Below are 17,933 nucleotides of genomic sequence, written 5' to 3' on the forward strand. Positions count from 1 at the left end.
TCAACAGTTTTTTCGCAACTGGCAATTCACTGTTTAGAACTGAAATTGAAAACGCATCATTGGAGTCACCTTGTACGCGCTATGTTTATATCCTACAAATAATTAGTTCAATGCATTTTGTTTTTTTGATATTGTAATCTATTTTTACTCTTCATTTCCATTCCGATATATGTATACTCGAATGAACCCAGAGACAAAATATTTCAACATTTATTAAATATCCCTATCTCAAGTCTACTTTTCTTCCACTTTTGCCACATTATCTGCTTTGGAGTTTTCACTGCCGAATAGAGGTTCCGTCGGCAGTTTCCAATATTCCGGCACATACGGGAGCCGTTCGCTGGGATCAGTACTCCAGTGATGGATGCGACAGCTCAGACGTGCCTTTTCCATATTATTCACTGTTATAGTGCAATAAAACACCTTACCCTCCTTATTCATATCTGGTCCTTCGATTACGGCATCGGGCATTGTAATGCATTCTTCGGGGCAATGGATACCTGCCTTGCGCAGTGATGCTTTTATATGCCATTTCTCAACAACCCACGGATGATCTTTATTCATCACTACGGCAAGTGAAAACCGTTCAATGTTGTTGATCGTCTGCAATTAGGAAGCATGAAATAGCTTTTCTATATGACATTTAATAATTTATACGGTTACATACGCGCTGTGCAAATGCTGAGCTGTGGGTTATTGTTTGCTTATCTTCCTCCGTTTTGGAATATAATTTTATATTCTCTTCTGTTTTGTACACGGCCAAGCCTGGCAATAATAGTTTGTTGTAGGCAAAATTTGGTCTCACCGAGACCACATCGCCCTTTTCTCCGACTCCTTCCACATAGGTTTTCAGCACCAGCTCTAAATTTGGTCGACGTTTAACATTTGTATCCTCCACCAGCTCGTAAATAAAATGTTTTGCACGCAATTTCTTAGGTTTTGCGTTAGTTTTATGAAGTAACGGATCATATTTGCGCTTTAGCACAAAGGTGGTCTGAAAAACAAATGCCGTTGAAGTACGTAGGCAATGGCATAAATTAAAGATGGCCAAAGACACTCACCCGCACTTGCTGCTGCAATGTCGCTGAACTCTTGAGTAAGTTGATGGAATTGAAACACCAGGTCTTCAACATTTTTACTCGAGTCTTTAATACAAAATTATAGTAGCAAACTTAACCAAAGTAAAAATATGGTGGAGAATTATCGCACAACCGGCGAACAGCTGATCAATGTGACAATTCTTATGTAATGAGAATGCCAGACTTACAGTTTTGAGTGGCAGTAAAAAATTTCATCAGCTCGACTGACGAGTGTATTACTCGTATATGACCGGCACATATACGGCAATACCAGAGAACATAAATTCTCTGGCAATACTTGCATTGTGGTACGGGAAATATTTAGTGTAATGTCTATTGCTTTGAAAAAAAGGTTAAAATGTTAAGCTAAATACACACCAGGCAACCGTTGCAGCAACACGGCCATGTTGAAGCAACCGTTGCCTCGTGTGTAGCTGTGTTGCCAATTGATTTTCGTGTTGCTGCAACCGTTGCCTGAAATATCAAATAAATTTGATTTTTGGGATAGGTTGCTGCAACCGTTGCTTCGTGTGTATCATTGTTTACTGCTTTTACTCGTTCAGTTCGTTGAAAACAAGCGAGGAAGAAGGTTCGTGCGGAGTAAAATAAAGTGAAAAAGGAAAAAATGGCAATTGAAAATAATGAAAATTATGTTAATTTTATTAACGAATATAAAAATTTTAGAGAGCTGTGGGATATAAGTAGTGAAAAATATAAAAATAAAAATTTTAGAAAAAAAGCATACGAACAATTAAAAAATGAATACAATAAAATTGATAAAAATTTCAAGTCCGCAAAAGCGTTTCCTGTTGCAAGATACCGCAAAGTTATTGCCAGTCTAATTTCTGCTGATATTGCCTCTCTCATTATGGTATCTTGTTTCATTATTTTGGCCTTTACGAAGTCCAACAATTTTCTAAACAGGGCTTCGTCCATCCTCATGTAATTTTTATAGTCCGCTGGCTCATTTTCCTTTTGTTCTTTCAGCAGCCTCTCGTTCGAAAATTCGATTTTTTTAAAAGCCAATTTTTGGACCAGATTTTTTTTCTCTTCTTTTGTTGCATCTCTTCTTCCTCATTTTTGTACAAAAGTTCGTCAATTATAATAAGAGAAGTAATTTTACGCATTTCGTCGATCATTTAAAAAATTTAATTTTACGTATCTTCCGCTTGTACCTTTCCTGCACCACAGTTATACACAATACTGAGATTGAAGCAACGGTCGCAACGTGTTTCTTAAACAAAGGCAACACGTTGCTGCAACCGTTGCTTCAACGGTTGCCTGGTGTGTATTTAGCTTTATAGTTCTGTAATTTAGCGAAAAGTTGGTGTTGCCATACACCTGAAATAAAAACGAAGTCCATATGCAGAGGTGTTCAGTGGAGGGTTGATTGTAAACTTGCAGTATTTTTTGCTGTAATTTAAAATTGAGAAATATTTTTGAAAACAAAAACATGCAACTCATCGAAACTTAAAAACAATGATATTAAGCGTATCACAAAAAATAATAAAGTAATTAAAAGCCAAAAATTACTGTTTATAAGTGTATTGCATTGCTTCGATCAGTTTTACATACTGCCTTTTATAAACAAATTTTCTCCACAAAAATTCCACGGTAAAACTTTCCTTTACTACCACGATATATTTGAATGGGGGGCGGAGAGGGAGGGGGCGTGGCACCACCCACCATGCCCATTAGAAAGAGCAAGATCACACCATTATAACTGTGAAAGTCCCAACCTCCTACTGTCCCTATGGAACCCCCAGGAGAAGTTTAAAAATTAGGTTTTTTCCGACCGCATTTGCAGTTTGTACTGAAATACAGTTGAAGAGAAGTGTATACAGCAGTCGTCAACCCAGCAAGCACTTAAATTAGGTTTTATATTTCATAGCACTTATTAAAATGCGTTTACGCCCGAAAACACCCGCCCGAATCCACACGCCCGAATGTATATTTCCCCGAATTGACAGTTTCCCGAATTTTTTTGCCCGAACGTCTTCGCCCGAACCCATTTGCCCGAATCCTTTTACCCGAAAAGAAAAAAAAATTTAAAATAATTAAGAATTAGTACACACTTGAAGTACATGCAAGAAAAGAACAAAAGAGTGCTATTCCTTTATTTATTCATAACAAATGTTGTCAAAATTCTTGTGTCAAATTCATCAGTCAGTCATTCGTTCTTAATTATTCATAAAAATGGAAGAAATTGAGGAAGTGGGACAACTTGTCGGAAAAAAATTAATAATCGGAGGATACATTTATGTCAGATCCAAACCGTCGAAAAATAATCAATTCTATTGGGACTGTCAATTGGTTCGAAGAAAAGAATGCAAAGCGCGGGCAATTACATTGCAGACAGTTTCTGAGTTAATAGTTTTAAAAGGCCCTAAAAAATCTCCTCATGAACATCCGCCCAATCAGGATACAGCGAAAGCGGAATTAGTGAAGGTTAATTTAAAACGAGTCGCGGAAGATCACTCCAAAAACGATTACGCACAATAACGGAAGAATACCAAAGATATAAAGAAGAAAACAAAATTTTGGAATACTTAACTAATTTAGCATACAACATTCAAATATCCTAAATTCACACAATTCAATTTCTTTCACACCATGCCATATAATTAAAACTTGTTTACAAAATTTTGAATTTTAATTATTTATTAACATTTTTATATAAAATTTATTTTTATTTTTTCGGGCATTTTTCGGGCATTTTTCGGGAAAATTAATAAGATTCGGGTATTCGTATTCGGGCAAATTTATTCGGGTAAATTATTTTCGGGTGATTGGGTTTCGGGTGAATGTCCATTCGGGCATGTGTTTTCGGGATTTTGACCTGGAATCATTAAAATGTGGTTTTATCGTAAAAGTAATGAGTGTCGATGGCGACAATTTAGGTCAAAAATTGTCCGATTTTGTATTATTTCACTATTTATAATTTTTTTTTTTTATAAAAATATTTGTTTTTGTAATATACCTACATGTATATTTGAAATCAGAAAAGCGCCGCAGGCTAAAATTTGGACTAAAAATCGCGCTATTTTTATTCCAAATTTTCAGTATTTGTAAAAATATTTGTTTTTGTAATATATATGTATATTTGAAATCAAAAAGCGCCGCAGGCAAAAATTTGGACTACAAATCGCGCGATTTTTATTCCAAATTTTCAATACTTGTGAAGAGATTCGTTTTTGTAATATATAATTATGTATATTTGAAATCAAAAAAGCGCCCCTATAAATAATAATAAAAGAATTGTTCCCTTTTGGTTGACTGGGTTTTTCTTATTTCGCTTTGTTCTTCTCTCTCTCATCGTTCGTTTGACAGTTCGCTCCTCAAATTTATTCTGCACGGTATTACAAACGGTTAGAAGAACATTTGTAATAATAGAATTTTAATAGAATTTGGACTATTATTTAGTAAAAATAGCTTTAAATCGAATATTAATGTAATAAAGAATGTTTATAAGTAATTTTGTTACTTTTCTGTGTTTGTATTTAAGTGAAATAAGCGTCTGTAATAGGGAATTTTTTCAAGCTAATGCAAAAAAGAAGTATTTTTAACGTTAAACATTGCTATTAATTCTTAATTTTAATTTATAAAAAGTAATATAAATCAAAAGGCTGATATAGTGACTACATTTCCGTGTTATATTTTTTAAATTCGGTCCACGCACTTAGACATTATAAGCAAATATATCGTGGTAGAAAAGGAAAGCACAGCCAATTCCACAAATAGGGTGGTCGTAGTTGGCTTTGTTAAAAAACTCGTTTCCTTTCAAAAAACTAACCCTCATCAGTCCAACTCCAGCTACGCAATCCACAATATTTTTGCGTAGAACTCCTTTCCGTGTTAAAACCATCGAACCCAAGATTAAAACGGTATATGCGTGTGTGTAGTAAGGAGGCACAATAACACCGAGCCCCATCATTAACACAAAACTCAAATACTTCATTTTTGTTTTCATTTGCAGGCATCCGGCAACACCATACTGTTGTCATTCCAATCTTCTTCTTATTCGCGTTTAAAATTGGAAAGTGACTGCATGGACAAATGCATTTGCATTTTATTTTAATAAAAATAATTCGAATATAAGTATAAAAAAAAGTAAAAACACGCGTGTGAGTGTATATTTGGTGAATTTTAGTGAAGTGTTAAAAAATATATAGTGTAATGTGCCTAACTATAGTGAAGTTCCCGAGGACACCTTGAAGGCAAATAAATACGAAATTATTATTTCCCAAATAACTTGGAATTATAAAGATTGTTCCTTAATACCTCCCTAACATCTTTACCAAGTTTCATTAATAAAGAAATTATAGTGTGCCAAAAATTGCCAAATATACATTATTGTGAATCCCAGTCACGTCAGTCAAATGCATTGCCGTAACGGACACAAAGGACTCATTGTGACAGCTCTATTAGTCAGACGGGATGGCTTTGCATTGCTACCACAATAAAGTAGTTTATAATGTCGAAGTGAGTTAATCGAATTTAAAAATTATAACACACAAATGTAGTCACTATATCAGTCTTTGGATTTATAGTACTGTTTATATATTTACATCAAGAATTAATAGAAATATTTAACGTTAAAAATGCTAAATTTTTGCATTAGCTTGAAAAAATGCCCTATTACAGACGCTTATTTTACTTAAATACAAACACATAAAAGTAACAATATTCACTTATAAACATTCTTTATTAATTCAAGATTTGATTTAAAGCTATTTTTACTCGATAATACCACGAACTGTATTAAAATTCTATTATTACAAATGCTCTTCAAAACGTTTGTAATACCGTGCAAAATAAATGTGCGGGACGAATTGTCAAAGGAACGATAATGCGAAGAGAATAAAGCGAAACCGAAAAACCCAGTCAACCCACAATGAGGTTCGATAGAACATTTGTAGTTTTTCAAAGAGTTAAATTATCCTTTGGCCTTCGATAAATCATTATTTAAAAAATAGTGAGAATTTGAACTAAAAAATCGTGATAAAATAATATTTTCAAAAAAAGTGAACATTTGGAGTAAAAAATCATGTTAGAAAAAGAAGTTTTTTACAAAAAGGCGCTTTTTTAATTTGAAATATATACATATATATTTTTTTTGTTTTAAAATATGCATATATACAGTGCACTCTCGATAACGTGAACTAATTCAAACCAAGGCAGCTCACGTTAACAAAAGTGTTCACGTTTTGGAATGCCCAAAAAGACTAAGTAAATATATATTTTTTTCATTTAAATTCACATTTTATTCTTATTTTCGTTACATATTAATTGAAAATTAAGTCAGTTTTATTTAAAAAAAAATCAGTCATCTTATTTTGTATCTTCGGTTTTTCTAAAACTTGAAGCACAGCTTTCTCTCTTAAACGTCTTAGCACACTTATATCATTTTGATCGACGTCTTCATGACCAGCCCATATTAACGCCTTGATGAAAATTTCAACTGCTTCAGTCGGCTTTATTTTCTCCAGTTGCTCATCATCGGATTCGTCCTCTTGTTGATGATCGTTGAGCATATCTGCGAACACGAACGAACCTCAGGACTTAAACTGCTAAAGAGATCGACGGTGTTGCTCATCAAGGTGCGAAGTTCACCTTCCCATTTTTCTTTTAAAACCGCCAACGGATCTTCGGGATCATTATTGTTTGCCGCAAAATTTAAAATACTGTTCAAGCACTTAGCTAATGTTGCTTCACCAACACGAAACCAAGCCGCATTCATACCACTTACTCAATCTCGTAATACCCCTCAAACAAGGACATAAAACTTAGGGGAGCCATGACATACTCTGAGCTCCTTATGCTCCGGAGACAACGCATTTCGTAACAAACTATGAACTCTTCCAAAAAATCATCGATAAAGTGATCTGGACATACAACATAAGTAACGGTTGCATAAACAAACAAACTGCCGCAAACAAACTTGGCAAAAAGTGAAATCCATTGGTTTGTTAAAAGTAAAGTGAAAAATTGTCAAAGCTTGGTAGATTTTGACTCTATAAATGAAAGATTTGCAAACATTTCGGCACCTCGAATCACGAACACTAACATCCATTTTTCTAGCCCTCTACCAAAGGATGTAAAATTTGGCTTTTCGTGTATTGATCAGTCCGACGTCCTTGAATGTTTTCTCACTATCATTTCAAATGCCACTGGGTTAGATGGTATACTAAAAGCTCTTTTGGTTCCTCTCAAAGCTGCCGATTTTGCTTCCATACATATATTACTCACTGTTTTAACACGATACTAACAATGACCGTTTTTGCAAAATGTTGGAAAAGCGGCTAAAATTTTGCCCATACCTAAAGCCGACGGTGAACTCAAACCAATCGCAATTTTACCCTATCTTTCAAAGGTACTCTAAATAGTCATACATAGAGAGTTGAGCGCTTTTCTTTCTAGGAACTCTCTTTTACACAAACGGAAGTCCGGTTTTCGAAAACGGGCATAACTGTATAACTGCACTGATTGACGTTATCGGTGATATTCGTGTGGCTATTGACGAAGAAAAAGTGACTTTTACCCTTTACTCTTTCCCTACTTGACAGTATCTTATTTGCAAAACTCGACAAATTTTTTGCGCTTTTCCCTACTTTTACGCAGTTAATTGCCTCTTTTCTAAAAAAATCTCCGGAGAGCCCCACGACACTTCAACTTTTCCAAAAGGCTAAAAATCTGTGAATTATTGTCAATCAAAGATTAACCTGGGATAGTCACGCAACACCTTACTCCTCCACGCACTCGCATCTTAATTGTTCAAACATGTTATGCCATCGTTATTATATATTCGCGAAATTTATTATATATAATATTTTGGATATGTGTGCAAACGCAAACTTAATACACTGTTTAATAATAAAGGGGTTTCCAATAACAAGTGTTACAGGTGAATGGATTGCGCTATCGAGAGATGATGAATGATTTTTCATTACCGGAATTGGATGGTATTAATCTGGAACACGTTTATTTTCAACAAGATCGCGGTACGTGCCACACAAGCAACGAAACCATTGATCTTTTACGGGAAAAGTTTCCGGACCGTGTTATCTCTTGAAGAGGCGATCACAACAGCCGAGGTCGATTCAAGACCTCAAAGATAGAAATCGTAAGGCTATCGAGGACTTAGGGCAGCCACTTCGCAATTCGGTTATGGAAAATTTCATGAAAAGGGTATTGTCCTGTAAGCTTGGCCGTGGTGGTCATTTGCCTGATGTTATTCTCCACTATTAACGGCACACCTTCCTCTTTATAATGAAATAAACATCCGATCATTTATATTAAAAAATAACATTTTTCTTTGAATATCAAAATAAGACCTCTTATAAGAAAATCCTTTATAACAAAAATTAAAAGAAACTTACTGATTATGAAATGTATTCACGATGATTTTCACAAAATAAACTTGTAAGACAAAAAATACAAGCATAGTAATTCTTCAACTTTAAAAGTTTTTGAATATATTTTTCTGAAAACTTTTTAACAAAATTATTTAAATACTTTAAAAGTTGGTGGTGTAATTCTGACGACTTCTTTACTGTGAATGACGAGACAAATATAAAAATCCAAAAACTCTTTCAAAATTTAATTTTGGAAAATCCTCCTTTTATAAATAAAAAAGCGTGTATAAATGTTAGAAAAAAATTTCGTTTGTAACTTTGCCGTTAATTTGAAAAGGAAATTTTTCTCATTTTGTGAACTGCGTTGTAGCGAAACCGCGCTATAGAAGTACCGCGTTATATGAGGGTTACCTGTACTTACTTTTATTTTGTTGTGCTCCCTTTACCAATTCCCGATCACTTTTTGGCAGCATCAAGCCATTGCTATTGAATGGTTTCGAAATCATATAATATTTTAAAATTGGTTTGTATGAGAGGTGCTACGCCTTCTTTATCAATACCGTCCACTTTTCATATCAAGGCATTGATATGTTATGCATCTGTACCGAATCCCATTAAAAATAAGTAAATAATTGGCGCGCACACTTCTTTTAGGCCGAGCTTCTACTCCTATTTGTGGTATGGGTCTTGATGTTGACGGAGGGACGTACAGTTTTAAGCCGACTCCGAACGACAGAGGTTTTTTATGAGGGACTATTTCATGGCAAAAATACCATACACTCGTAGGTTTGCCATTGCCTGCCGAGAGGCGACCGCTATTAGAAACAACTTTTTCTATCATTTTGCTGTTTCGTGCACGAAGATACGAACCCACGTATTCCCAGCGTAAGGAAAAAAGACGGGTTAGCATAATTGAGTGGCAAAATCGCTGGGACCTAGCGACAAAGGGAGGTGGACGCACAAGCTTATCAGGGGCGCACAGGCTGGGGTTGAGAGGGGACATGGTGACACGGATTACTACCTGACACAGTTCTTGACGGGACATGGATGCTATAGTATCTTCAAAGACTCCGTCACGAGGACGCAGCAGACTGCTCGTTCTGCGGCAACGGTAGTGAGAACGCGGAACATGTCTTCTTCTCCTGCCCGAGATACACATCTGAAAGAATGTCCATTGAAGAATTGATAGAGGAAAGAATAACCCCAGGCAACATTGTAAATCACATGCTGCAATCGAAGTTGGTGTGGGCCAAGATGAGAGAATGATCCGCAAAGGCGCTACAGGAACTGCGGAAAGAGGAATGGGAACGCAATAAACAAAGAAGAAAAGCCATTAATGAAGGGTAGACAAAGAAAGAAACAAATATGAAGAACCATACTGGCCAACTTGGCCCTGCGATGCAATGCTTAAACGGCGGCAAATTAAAGCTATAGAGGTCGGAGTTAGGGTTTAGTACGTAGGTGTACTGTTTCGCAAGTCCAGTTTAGTAGCAATACTGGCTGTGCGTGGTCCCGAATGAGGTGCACCTTTAGCGTTCAGCATGAATCGAGCATGCCGTCTATGCTGACGGTATCTATGAAAGATTCCTCCTTCGAAAAAAAAAGTACTCCCAAATGGTAGTCACGCATGAACCCATTCGGTTACGGCGGCCGCATAAACACATAAAAATGATTATTTTATATTTTCAGTAGCAGTAAAAAATTGAAATCATTAGTATAAATTTGAGGAACATAAAAATGCAATGCTTCTTTCGAAACGTGTAATTTAACTCAACAGAATATTTTTATTTACACCTTTGGTATTACAGGCACATTTGAGTAGATACATACACACATACTCATGTATGATACATGTATATCTTACGAACTTAATTACTGAGAAAATAAATAATATACACTTAGTAACTACCTAAACTTAGAAATGCCTACATACATTCATATATACATACATACATACAAACTTAACAATGCAGTCTTTGAAAAGCAATAAATATAAAAATCTAAGTAGTCAGAAAGGCTCACCTTCACGCTACAGGAAACATGATTAATGTGCTCAAACTATTTGGCGTCGTCATTAACAAATTAAAAAAAAGTAATGGATTAGCAAATACCTCTATTTCACGCACAAAGCATTATTTTATAGTTCTGCTAAATTCTTTATTACAAAGGGACGAGTAGCACGAAAGATGGGTAGCGTTTGTCCTAAATAATTAAAGAGAAAATAAATCCCGCTACCTGTGCTGGAATTTTCGCAAAAATCGCTAAACGAACTAAAAGTCGTTGGACTGGTACCCTGTAGTGAAACACGAAACTGGCCAGAAAAAATAATGGTTTACAAGTGGAATTTCCCGAATGAAATTGAACTAGTCCGAAAAGGACCAGACTTGTACCGATTGCAAAGTGATGTATTCATGCAAGTTTTATTTGAATTAAAACTTTTAATTAAATTAATTTTTTAAAATATTGGTTTACAAGTAGAATTTCTTGAATGGATTCGGACTAGTCCGAAAAAGACCAGACTTGCACCGATTGCAAAGTGATTTATTCATGCCTGTTTTACTTGAATTCAACATTTTATTTGATTTTTTTTTTGGTGTGCTGTGAACCATTAAAGCGCGTACATATTCGCTTCGCCAACAAAATCAAATTTAATAAATTTTATTTAAAATTTGATAAAATTTTATTTATTTTACTTGAAAAATGCTTTCAATTAATCTTTGGAGCGATACCAATTTTGAAATATTAGTTTGAGGAAAAAGAATTTTGTAAATCGATGAAACCAAGGCGAATCTATTAAAGGTGGTGTTGGTAAATCAGCTGAGTTGTTGAGCCGAATTCATTATTTGTTTGCTAATGTCTCAATACTTTGCTTTTACAATCAAACGTACGGAACAGTGTTGTTGGTCTAGTGCCACCACCTTCAATGAATGCGGCTTGGATCAAACAATTTATGCTCGTTTGCCAAGGTGACATTTCACACTTAAAAAATTCGTTTCTGTGTTTTGTTTGTTCCATTCAGTTGTGTGAGTTACAGGGTGTTAACGCTGGAAGTCAACAAAGAGATATTTACAGTTTTTCTTTAATAAAGGCGAAAATGCAAGCCAGGCCGCTGAATTTCTGAATGTAACAGCTAATTGCGTACAATTTTGGGTTCGTCGATTCTGTTCAGGCGGATGTTAAAGAGAACGTCGAAAATGTAAAAAATCTCGATACAATCACAGAAATAATCGAAGTTGACCAGCGTATTAATAGTCGTGGTATCGCCCAGGAGCTGAAGATCGACCGTAAAATAGTTCTAAACCATTTGCGCAAAAATAATAGATTTATTTTTCCCTAAACTAATATTTATGTATTTATTTTTCTTTTCTATCAAAACTAAGAAAAGATGAGGCTAATATTATTAGCAAATCTAAGTCTGCTAAATAAAAATGTATGACTTTTTAAATTATCCTTATTAGAAAGATTTTAATTGTGTATTTATGTATTTATTTTACTTTTCAATTCCCGTTTTTAATTTCAATTTAGTGATTTTGTTCTATAATTGTAATACGATTTTTTTTTCAATTTTGTACTAGTATGAGACTGGTATATTTCTGATCGAAATCTAACAACTGGCATCCCATAGGACATCCTCATGCTAAAAATACCAGTTGATTTTATGGAAAAAGGTATTTGGCCTGAGTAGTTAGGCCTGCGTCCGTTACCAAGGATGGTAGAATACAAGGTAGCGTCTTCCGAATTCGCTGCGTTGTCAGGCTTCACGAATAAACAAGCCAAATGAAGTTGAATTACTTGTATGTGAAGAGGAAGAAGTTAAAGGCACACATGCACACACTTTCTTGCCACGGCGTCTTCAACACGTGCCACGTAAAAACCTGCATTTGGAAGTATTACATTAATTTGTGCTTTCAAAATTTCTTTAACAGGTGGCACCTCGTTTAATTCTAATCTCACCAATCGCCATTTTACCAGCTATTCACTAAATTTTCACAAACATTTCATTTCTACTTCTTTTGGTTGTGTTGTATTCGAAAGGGACCTGACGTCAGACTTGTTAAAATCGCGCAAAACTAAGTAACTGTTTTGGGAAGGCGCCACCTTCAGTAATCAATTCGCCTTGGTCAATTACTAGTTTTGAGGTAGCCTTCAACTAGTACATTCCTACAGGGTGTCAATATCACATCCATACGCACACACACATAAGTTGCCAATATTATATAAATTTACTAAATCACTTATTTACTAGTCACACAAACTTAAGTTCGAATTGTCGCCTGTATCCAGTCCACAAAGTTGCTTACTCTGGTGTAAACACCTGGCCAACCTTCCATGCCGCATGTAGCTGGTCCAAAGGAAACGATTCCAATCAAAAAGAAATAAGTGTGTCCCTTGCTTGTCGTGCCCAGTCCGATGAGTGGTCCACCCGAATCACCTCGGCACGAATCTACTCCTCGTTTACCACCAGCGCACATTTGTGTGTCTTTCAGCAAAATGCCTTGCGGTCGATAGACATTTCGGCAATCCTTTAACGGCACAACATCGAGTTCAGCTTTCAATTTAATATTACTGTTGGTTTGTGACTCTGTTTTGCCCCAGCCCGCGACGTCCAAGATGGTATCGTCGAAACTAGCGCCATGTAAATTGCTATTCAATGGTAGGCAAATCGGTCGTACAAAGTCTGTGAAAATTACTTTCTCTTTCAAACGCAGCAACGCTATGTCGTTAATTTGATTTATTGAAAGCGGATCATATTTGGGATGTGGTATGGCAAGTTCAACGGGCACGTCAATGTGAGGTGGTGCGCAATCTTTCGCACCAGTCGAATCAATTTCACAATCGGGATTTGTTGTTGTGTCCCATTCTCCCAAACGTACAGTGGATATCTTCCAGTCAGTAGGCAAAGCTCTACCGTTGACGCAATGCGAAGCAGTTACGACGTAACGGGCATTGATCAGCGAACCACCGCAGTGATATCCAGATTGACCGAGTTCTGGAAAGATTGAAAGTGGTTAAATTGAAAGATGGGGTAAAATAGTAAGAAAGCTTGAAAAATACAATAAAAGAGAAATATTTGTTTATTTTAAGTGTTTTTCAAGTGAAAACTTCTTTAGAATCGTTGGGAGTGATTTGAGACTCGATGAAACGAAAAAGCGACACTCTTGGCTACGAAGCGTTATATGTATGTTGATATACGTACAGTGGCTCACAGCTTCGTGTGGCTGTATGTTAAACTAAAGAATTGCAAAATAATTTTTATTTGATTTACTTTAAAAAAAATTTAAATGCACAATCAAAGATAAATTATTTCTAATTACAAACATGTATAAATGCATTCAAATTTTTTCTGCTTTAGTAGAATATTTACAACAAAAACAGAATACTAGGTAAATTGACGTCACAGCTTATTTCGTGTGTTCACTTTTACCGTTATCGGCGCGAGTAAACCGGTTAGCAATTATAGGTAATTTGTTTTGCATAGTATATTAGATTATATCCTCATTTAGTTTACACATTGAAAGTAGTTGGTTGTCCAGCTTAATTTAAAAATACCGTGATGGGTCGTCGTACGTCGATTGAAAGGCGCGAATTAGTGATTACGCATTACAAAAATGGAAAGTCGCAGAAAAAAATTGCTGAAATTGTAAATTTAAGTACTTCCACAGTACAGTACATTATTCAATGCTTTTCTCGTGAAAAAAGAGTGGTTGACAAAGGCCGCCAAGCTCCAAACAAAATGTTTACAGAAGCTGATGAAAGGTCGATATTAAGAAAAATTAAAAAAGACCCACGAATTAGTGCGCCAGCTTTGACAAAAGAGGTTGAAAAAGTACTTAATAAGTCATGTAATCCTGAAACAATAAGAAGAATTCTGCGCAAAGCTTATTTCCATTGGCGTACAGCTCGAAACAAACCGTTTGTTAATGAGCGTAACAAAAGGTTAAGGGTGGAGTTTGCAGAAAACCATGGTAATAAAGACCAAACATTTTGGAATGACATTATTTTCGCCTACGAAAGCAAATTGAACCTCTTTGGTTCCAATGGAAAGTATTTCGTTTGGCGTAAGCCCAACGCGGAGCTGGACCCGAAGAATCTGCGTGGTACAGTAAAACACGGTGGGGGCGATGTAATGGTTTGGGGCTGCATGTCAACAGCTGGTGTCGGAAACTTGGTTTTTATCGACGAAATTATGGATAAAACAGTTTATTTGAATTTATTAAAAAATAATTTACTACAAAGTGCTGAAAAATTAGGCATTCGGAACAGGTTCAGGTTCTGTCAGGACAATGATCCGAAGCATAAGTCGGAATTAGTGCAACGGTGGCTTATATGGAATTGCCCTCATGTGGTAAAAACCCCAGCACAATCACCTGATCTCAATGTAATTGAGAATTTATGGAATATTCTGGATCAAAAAATTAGAAAACATAACATAAGCAACAAACAAGATCTAAAAACAGCATTGCAAGTGGAGTGGGAGAAAATATCTCCTGAATACACTGGAAAACTTGTTAGCTCCATGCAATCCCGATTAAAAGCTGTATGAAAACAAAAAGGCTACCCTATAAAATATTAGATTAGTAAAAACTTAATAAATTAAAAAAAAAAAAGTTATGTTTTTTCTAGTTTGGTTAAGCACACGAAATAAGGTGTGACGTGGACTTACTTATAATTTTGATTTTGCTGTAAATATATTACTTAAGAAGAAATGATTTAAGTTTATTTATTTATGTTTGTAACAAGAAATAATTTATCTTTGTTTATAGTTTAAAGTTTATACAAAAATATTAAACTCTTTTATTCTGATAAACGGGCACACGAAATAAGCTGTGAGCCACTGTATATGTGTGTGGCTGCGAACTGCTGAGCCACGCAAGTATAGTGAGTATTGTTGTATGTATACTACACTGCCTATTACTTGCTTTGGTGTTTAGTTCAAGCGTCATACGTATGTATGTTTGTATGTATGCTAGTACGTATGTGTGCGCGCCTGCGTATTACGGAGCCACGGTGAACGAGAAGGCATTATGTATACCTACACTACACTACCTAATACTTGCTTAGACCAAGCGTCCTACGAATGTTTGTGTGTATGTTAGTACGTCTGTGTAATATACGCGTTACGACGCTCATAATAGCAACCGCGTGTGCTGTATTGCGTCCGTATTTTTATATTCGTAAATATTTTCATTTTTAAATATTTACCGCAATTATGCCGAAAAATAATGCAGAAAAGTGTCGTGAATATCGACAGAAAAAAATACAAAAAAAAAATAAAACTAAAAACCAGATTGAGCAATGGAAAAACAGTTTTAATTGTGGCAATTTATATTTCACCGAATCAATCAATAAATAGCATCACGGAATTTATTCACGAAAATTTAATAAAGTATACACCAGAAGTATCGCGGATACTTAGAAAAGATTACGATAAAGTTCCAATGATTTTAAGTGGCGATTTTAACGTAAATTTTGCATTGGACACAGCGGTTCCTTCAATTGACTTTCTCAATACAACATTCAATTTAAAAATGTGTAACAATCGCACTGAATCGACAACACGATCAAAAACAACAATTGACGCGGTATTTCAAAGACATGTTGACAACATCGAAACCAAAGCATTTGTATCATATTTTAGCTATCATAAGCCACTCGTATCATTTGTTGAAATTGAAAACATTGAGGATGAATAATAATAAAATGAAGAAAATAAAATATGAACTTTATAGCAATATTATAATGAACCTATAATTATCCCGCTCCTAATGCTGCCTTCGTCTCATTCTCTCTCAGTTTGTTTTACGGAAGGTTTCACTTCTATCGCGTCTAACCGTTAGACTGGTATTTTTTTTTTAATTGCTGGAGCTGGTGCTGTTAAAATCAAGGCAAATTCAATAGGCTGTAGTAATCAAGGCGCATTTATTAAAGATGATGGTACTAGACCAACAACAATGTTTTGTACGTTTGATTATCAAAGCAAAGTATTGGGAAAGTAGAAAACAAAAAATGTATTCGCCTTGTTTTATTCTGTGCTGACAGTCACATGGACACAGCGAAAGAAACCAAAGCAAAAAAAAAATCAGCTGATTTCCCAACACCACCGTTAATAGATTCGCCTTGGTGGTAATAGAGCAGCTGATTTGTTAACTATAAACTGTCAATCTTTGATTTTAGATTTTGACACTCACGATTTGGACCGAAACAAAAACAAAAGACATTGCTTTTAGTGGTTTTGTTTGCCTGTTTTTGGCGGCCTTCTACCGTATCTTATCATAGTATGATACATTTTTGCTCGATGTAAAATTTATGGCTATTACTGTAGTGAAGACTAATTATTGAAAAACCACCTTGATCAAAAAAGTACCCGGATTATATTCCGAAAATTCTAAATTCAAGTTTATCCCTCAAAAGTGATATTATCGCCCTCAAAGTATTGTACTACCCCACAACTGCAACGCATTTCTACCAGCTCTAGAAACATTTCTGGAACTCTATTTTCGGTATAGCCATCCGAGCCGTCTTCAATTTTTCCATTACTCTCTTTTGGCAGCCACAACGCTCGATCAAACAGAAAAAACGCAAGGAGCCATATCAGGTGAATTCGATGGCTGTTGGATGCTATTCGTTTTGTTCTTGCTCAAAAAATCGTGGATAATGATGGCATCCTGCGACGGTTCTCAAGCTGCAAAAATCCACGAGTTGTTTTCCCACAAATACTTTCTTTTCTGGCGAATTGCTTCACGTAAACGCCTCATAACGCCCAAATAATAGTCCTTATTAACTGTCTGACCTTCTGGCAAAAATTCGTGGTGTAAAATACCTTGCACGTCAGGTTTTTGAGAAAAGTACAAGTAATAAAACCGAAGGTCACGTTTTTATTTGTGTTTATCCCTACTTTTCCGAAAACCTTAATACGATGTGCTCTTTTGGACACCAGCATCGTGTTCAGCGCACAAAAATGCATCAGAAACCAGTCTCTTACAAAAACAAAAAAAACAGGTACAATTGTTAGCTGAGAGCGTGGGGCGTCTTTGACGCTCTATTGCAATTTTACTGCTATGCTGCTATAGAGGGGAAATCAGTATATGTTCGTTCGTTTATGTACATAAGTGTTTGTAAAACAACAATATGACCCTATACGTGTACTTCGTCTCAGTTCGGAAATTTCTTCAACATCTCTTGACTTTCTGTTACTTTTCTATATAATTTTTCTCTGCTTTATGCAACTTACGTTTTTTGTATCCTATTAAGGCCATCCAGGGATATTCATCGATCTTTGTGGCGTTACCACCATAAATACGACTGGTTGTCATTTGCCCACATTGGCCGGGAAGTGGCACTTTGCGCATATTTATAGACTCAGTGGGAGAGTTTTTCAGTAATATTGCTTTTTTAGTAGCTTTACGTGATTGTATGGGTTTAAGATCAATTTTAGGCTGTATTGGAGGTGTAGCATTTTGAATTGGGCAGCATATCTGAAAATGAGAAAGAAAGCATG

At 35.6% G+C, this 17,933-nt stretch overlaps 1 protein-coding gene and 1 pseudogene across 1 annotated transcript; both read right to left on the bottom strand.

The window, feature by feature from the left end:
• Positions 1-115: 115 nt before the first annotated feature.
• Positions 116-1,243, bottom strand: LOC129240298 (39S ribosomal protein L9, mitochondrial). The gene is made up of 3 exons (XM_054876018.1): positions 1,062-1,243; positions 668-994; positions 116-603 (listed from the first exon to the last, which is right to left on the bottom strand). The coding sequence occupies exons 1-3, from the start codon at positions 1,131-1,133 to the stop codon at positions 235-237; spliced, it is 768 nt and encodes a 255-aa protein (XP_054731993.1). The 5' UTR covers positions 1,134-1,243; the 3' UTR covers positions 116-234.
• An 11,381-nt stretch (positions 1,244-12,624) lies between these two features.
• Positions 12,625-17,871, bottom strand: LOC129240314 (serine protease easter-like; annotated as a pseudogene).
• Positions 17,872-17,933: the final 62 nt, after the last annotated feature.

This window comes from Anastrepha obliqua, chromosome 1 (assembly GCF_027943255.1).
Source record: "Anastrepha obliqua isolate idAnaObli1 chromosome 1, idAnaObli1_1.0, whole genome shotgun sequence".
Lineage (NCBI taxonomy): Eukaryota > Metazoa > Arthropoda > Insecta > Diptera > Tephritidae > Anastrepha > Anastrepha obliqua.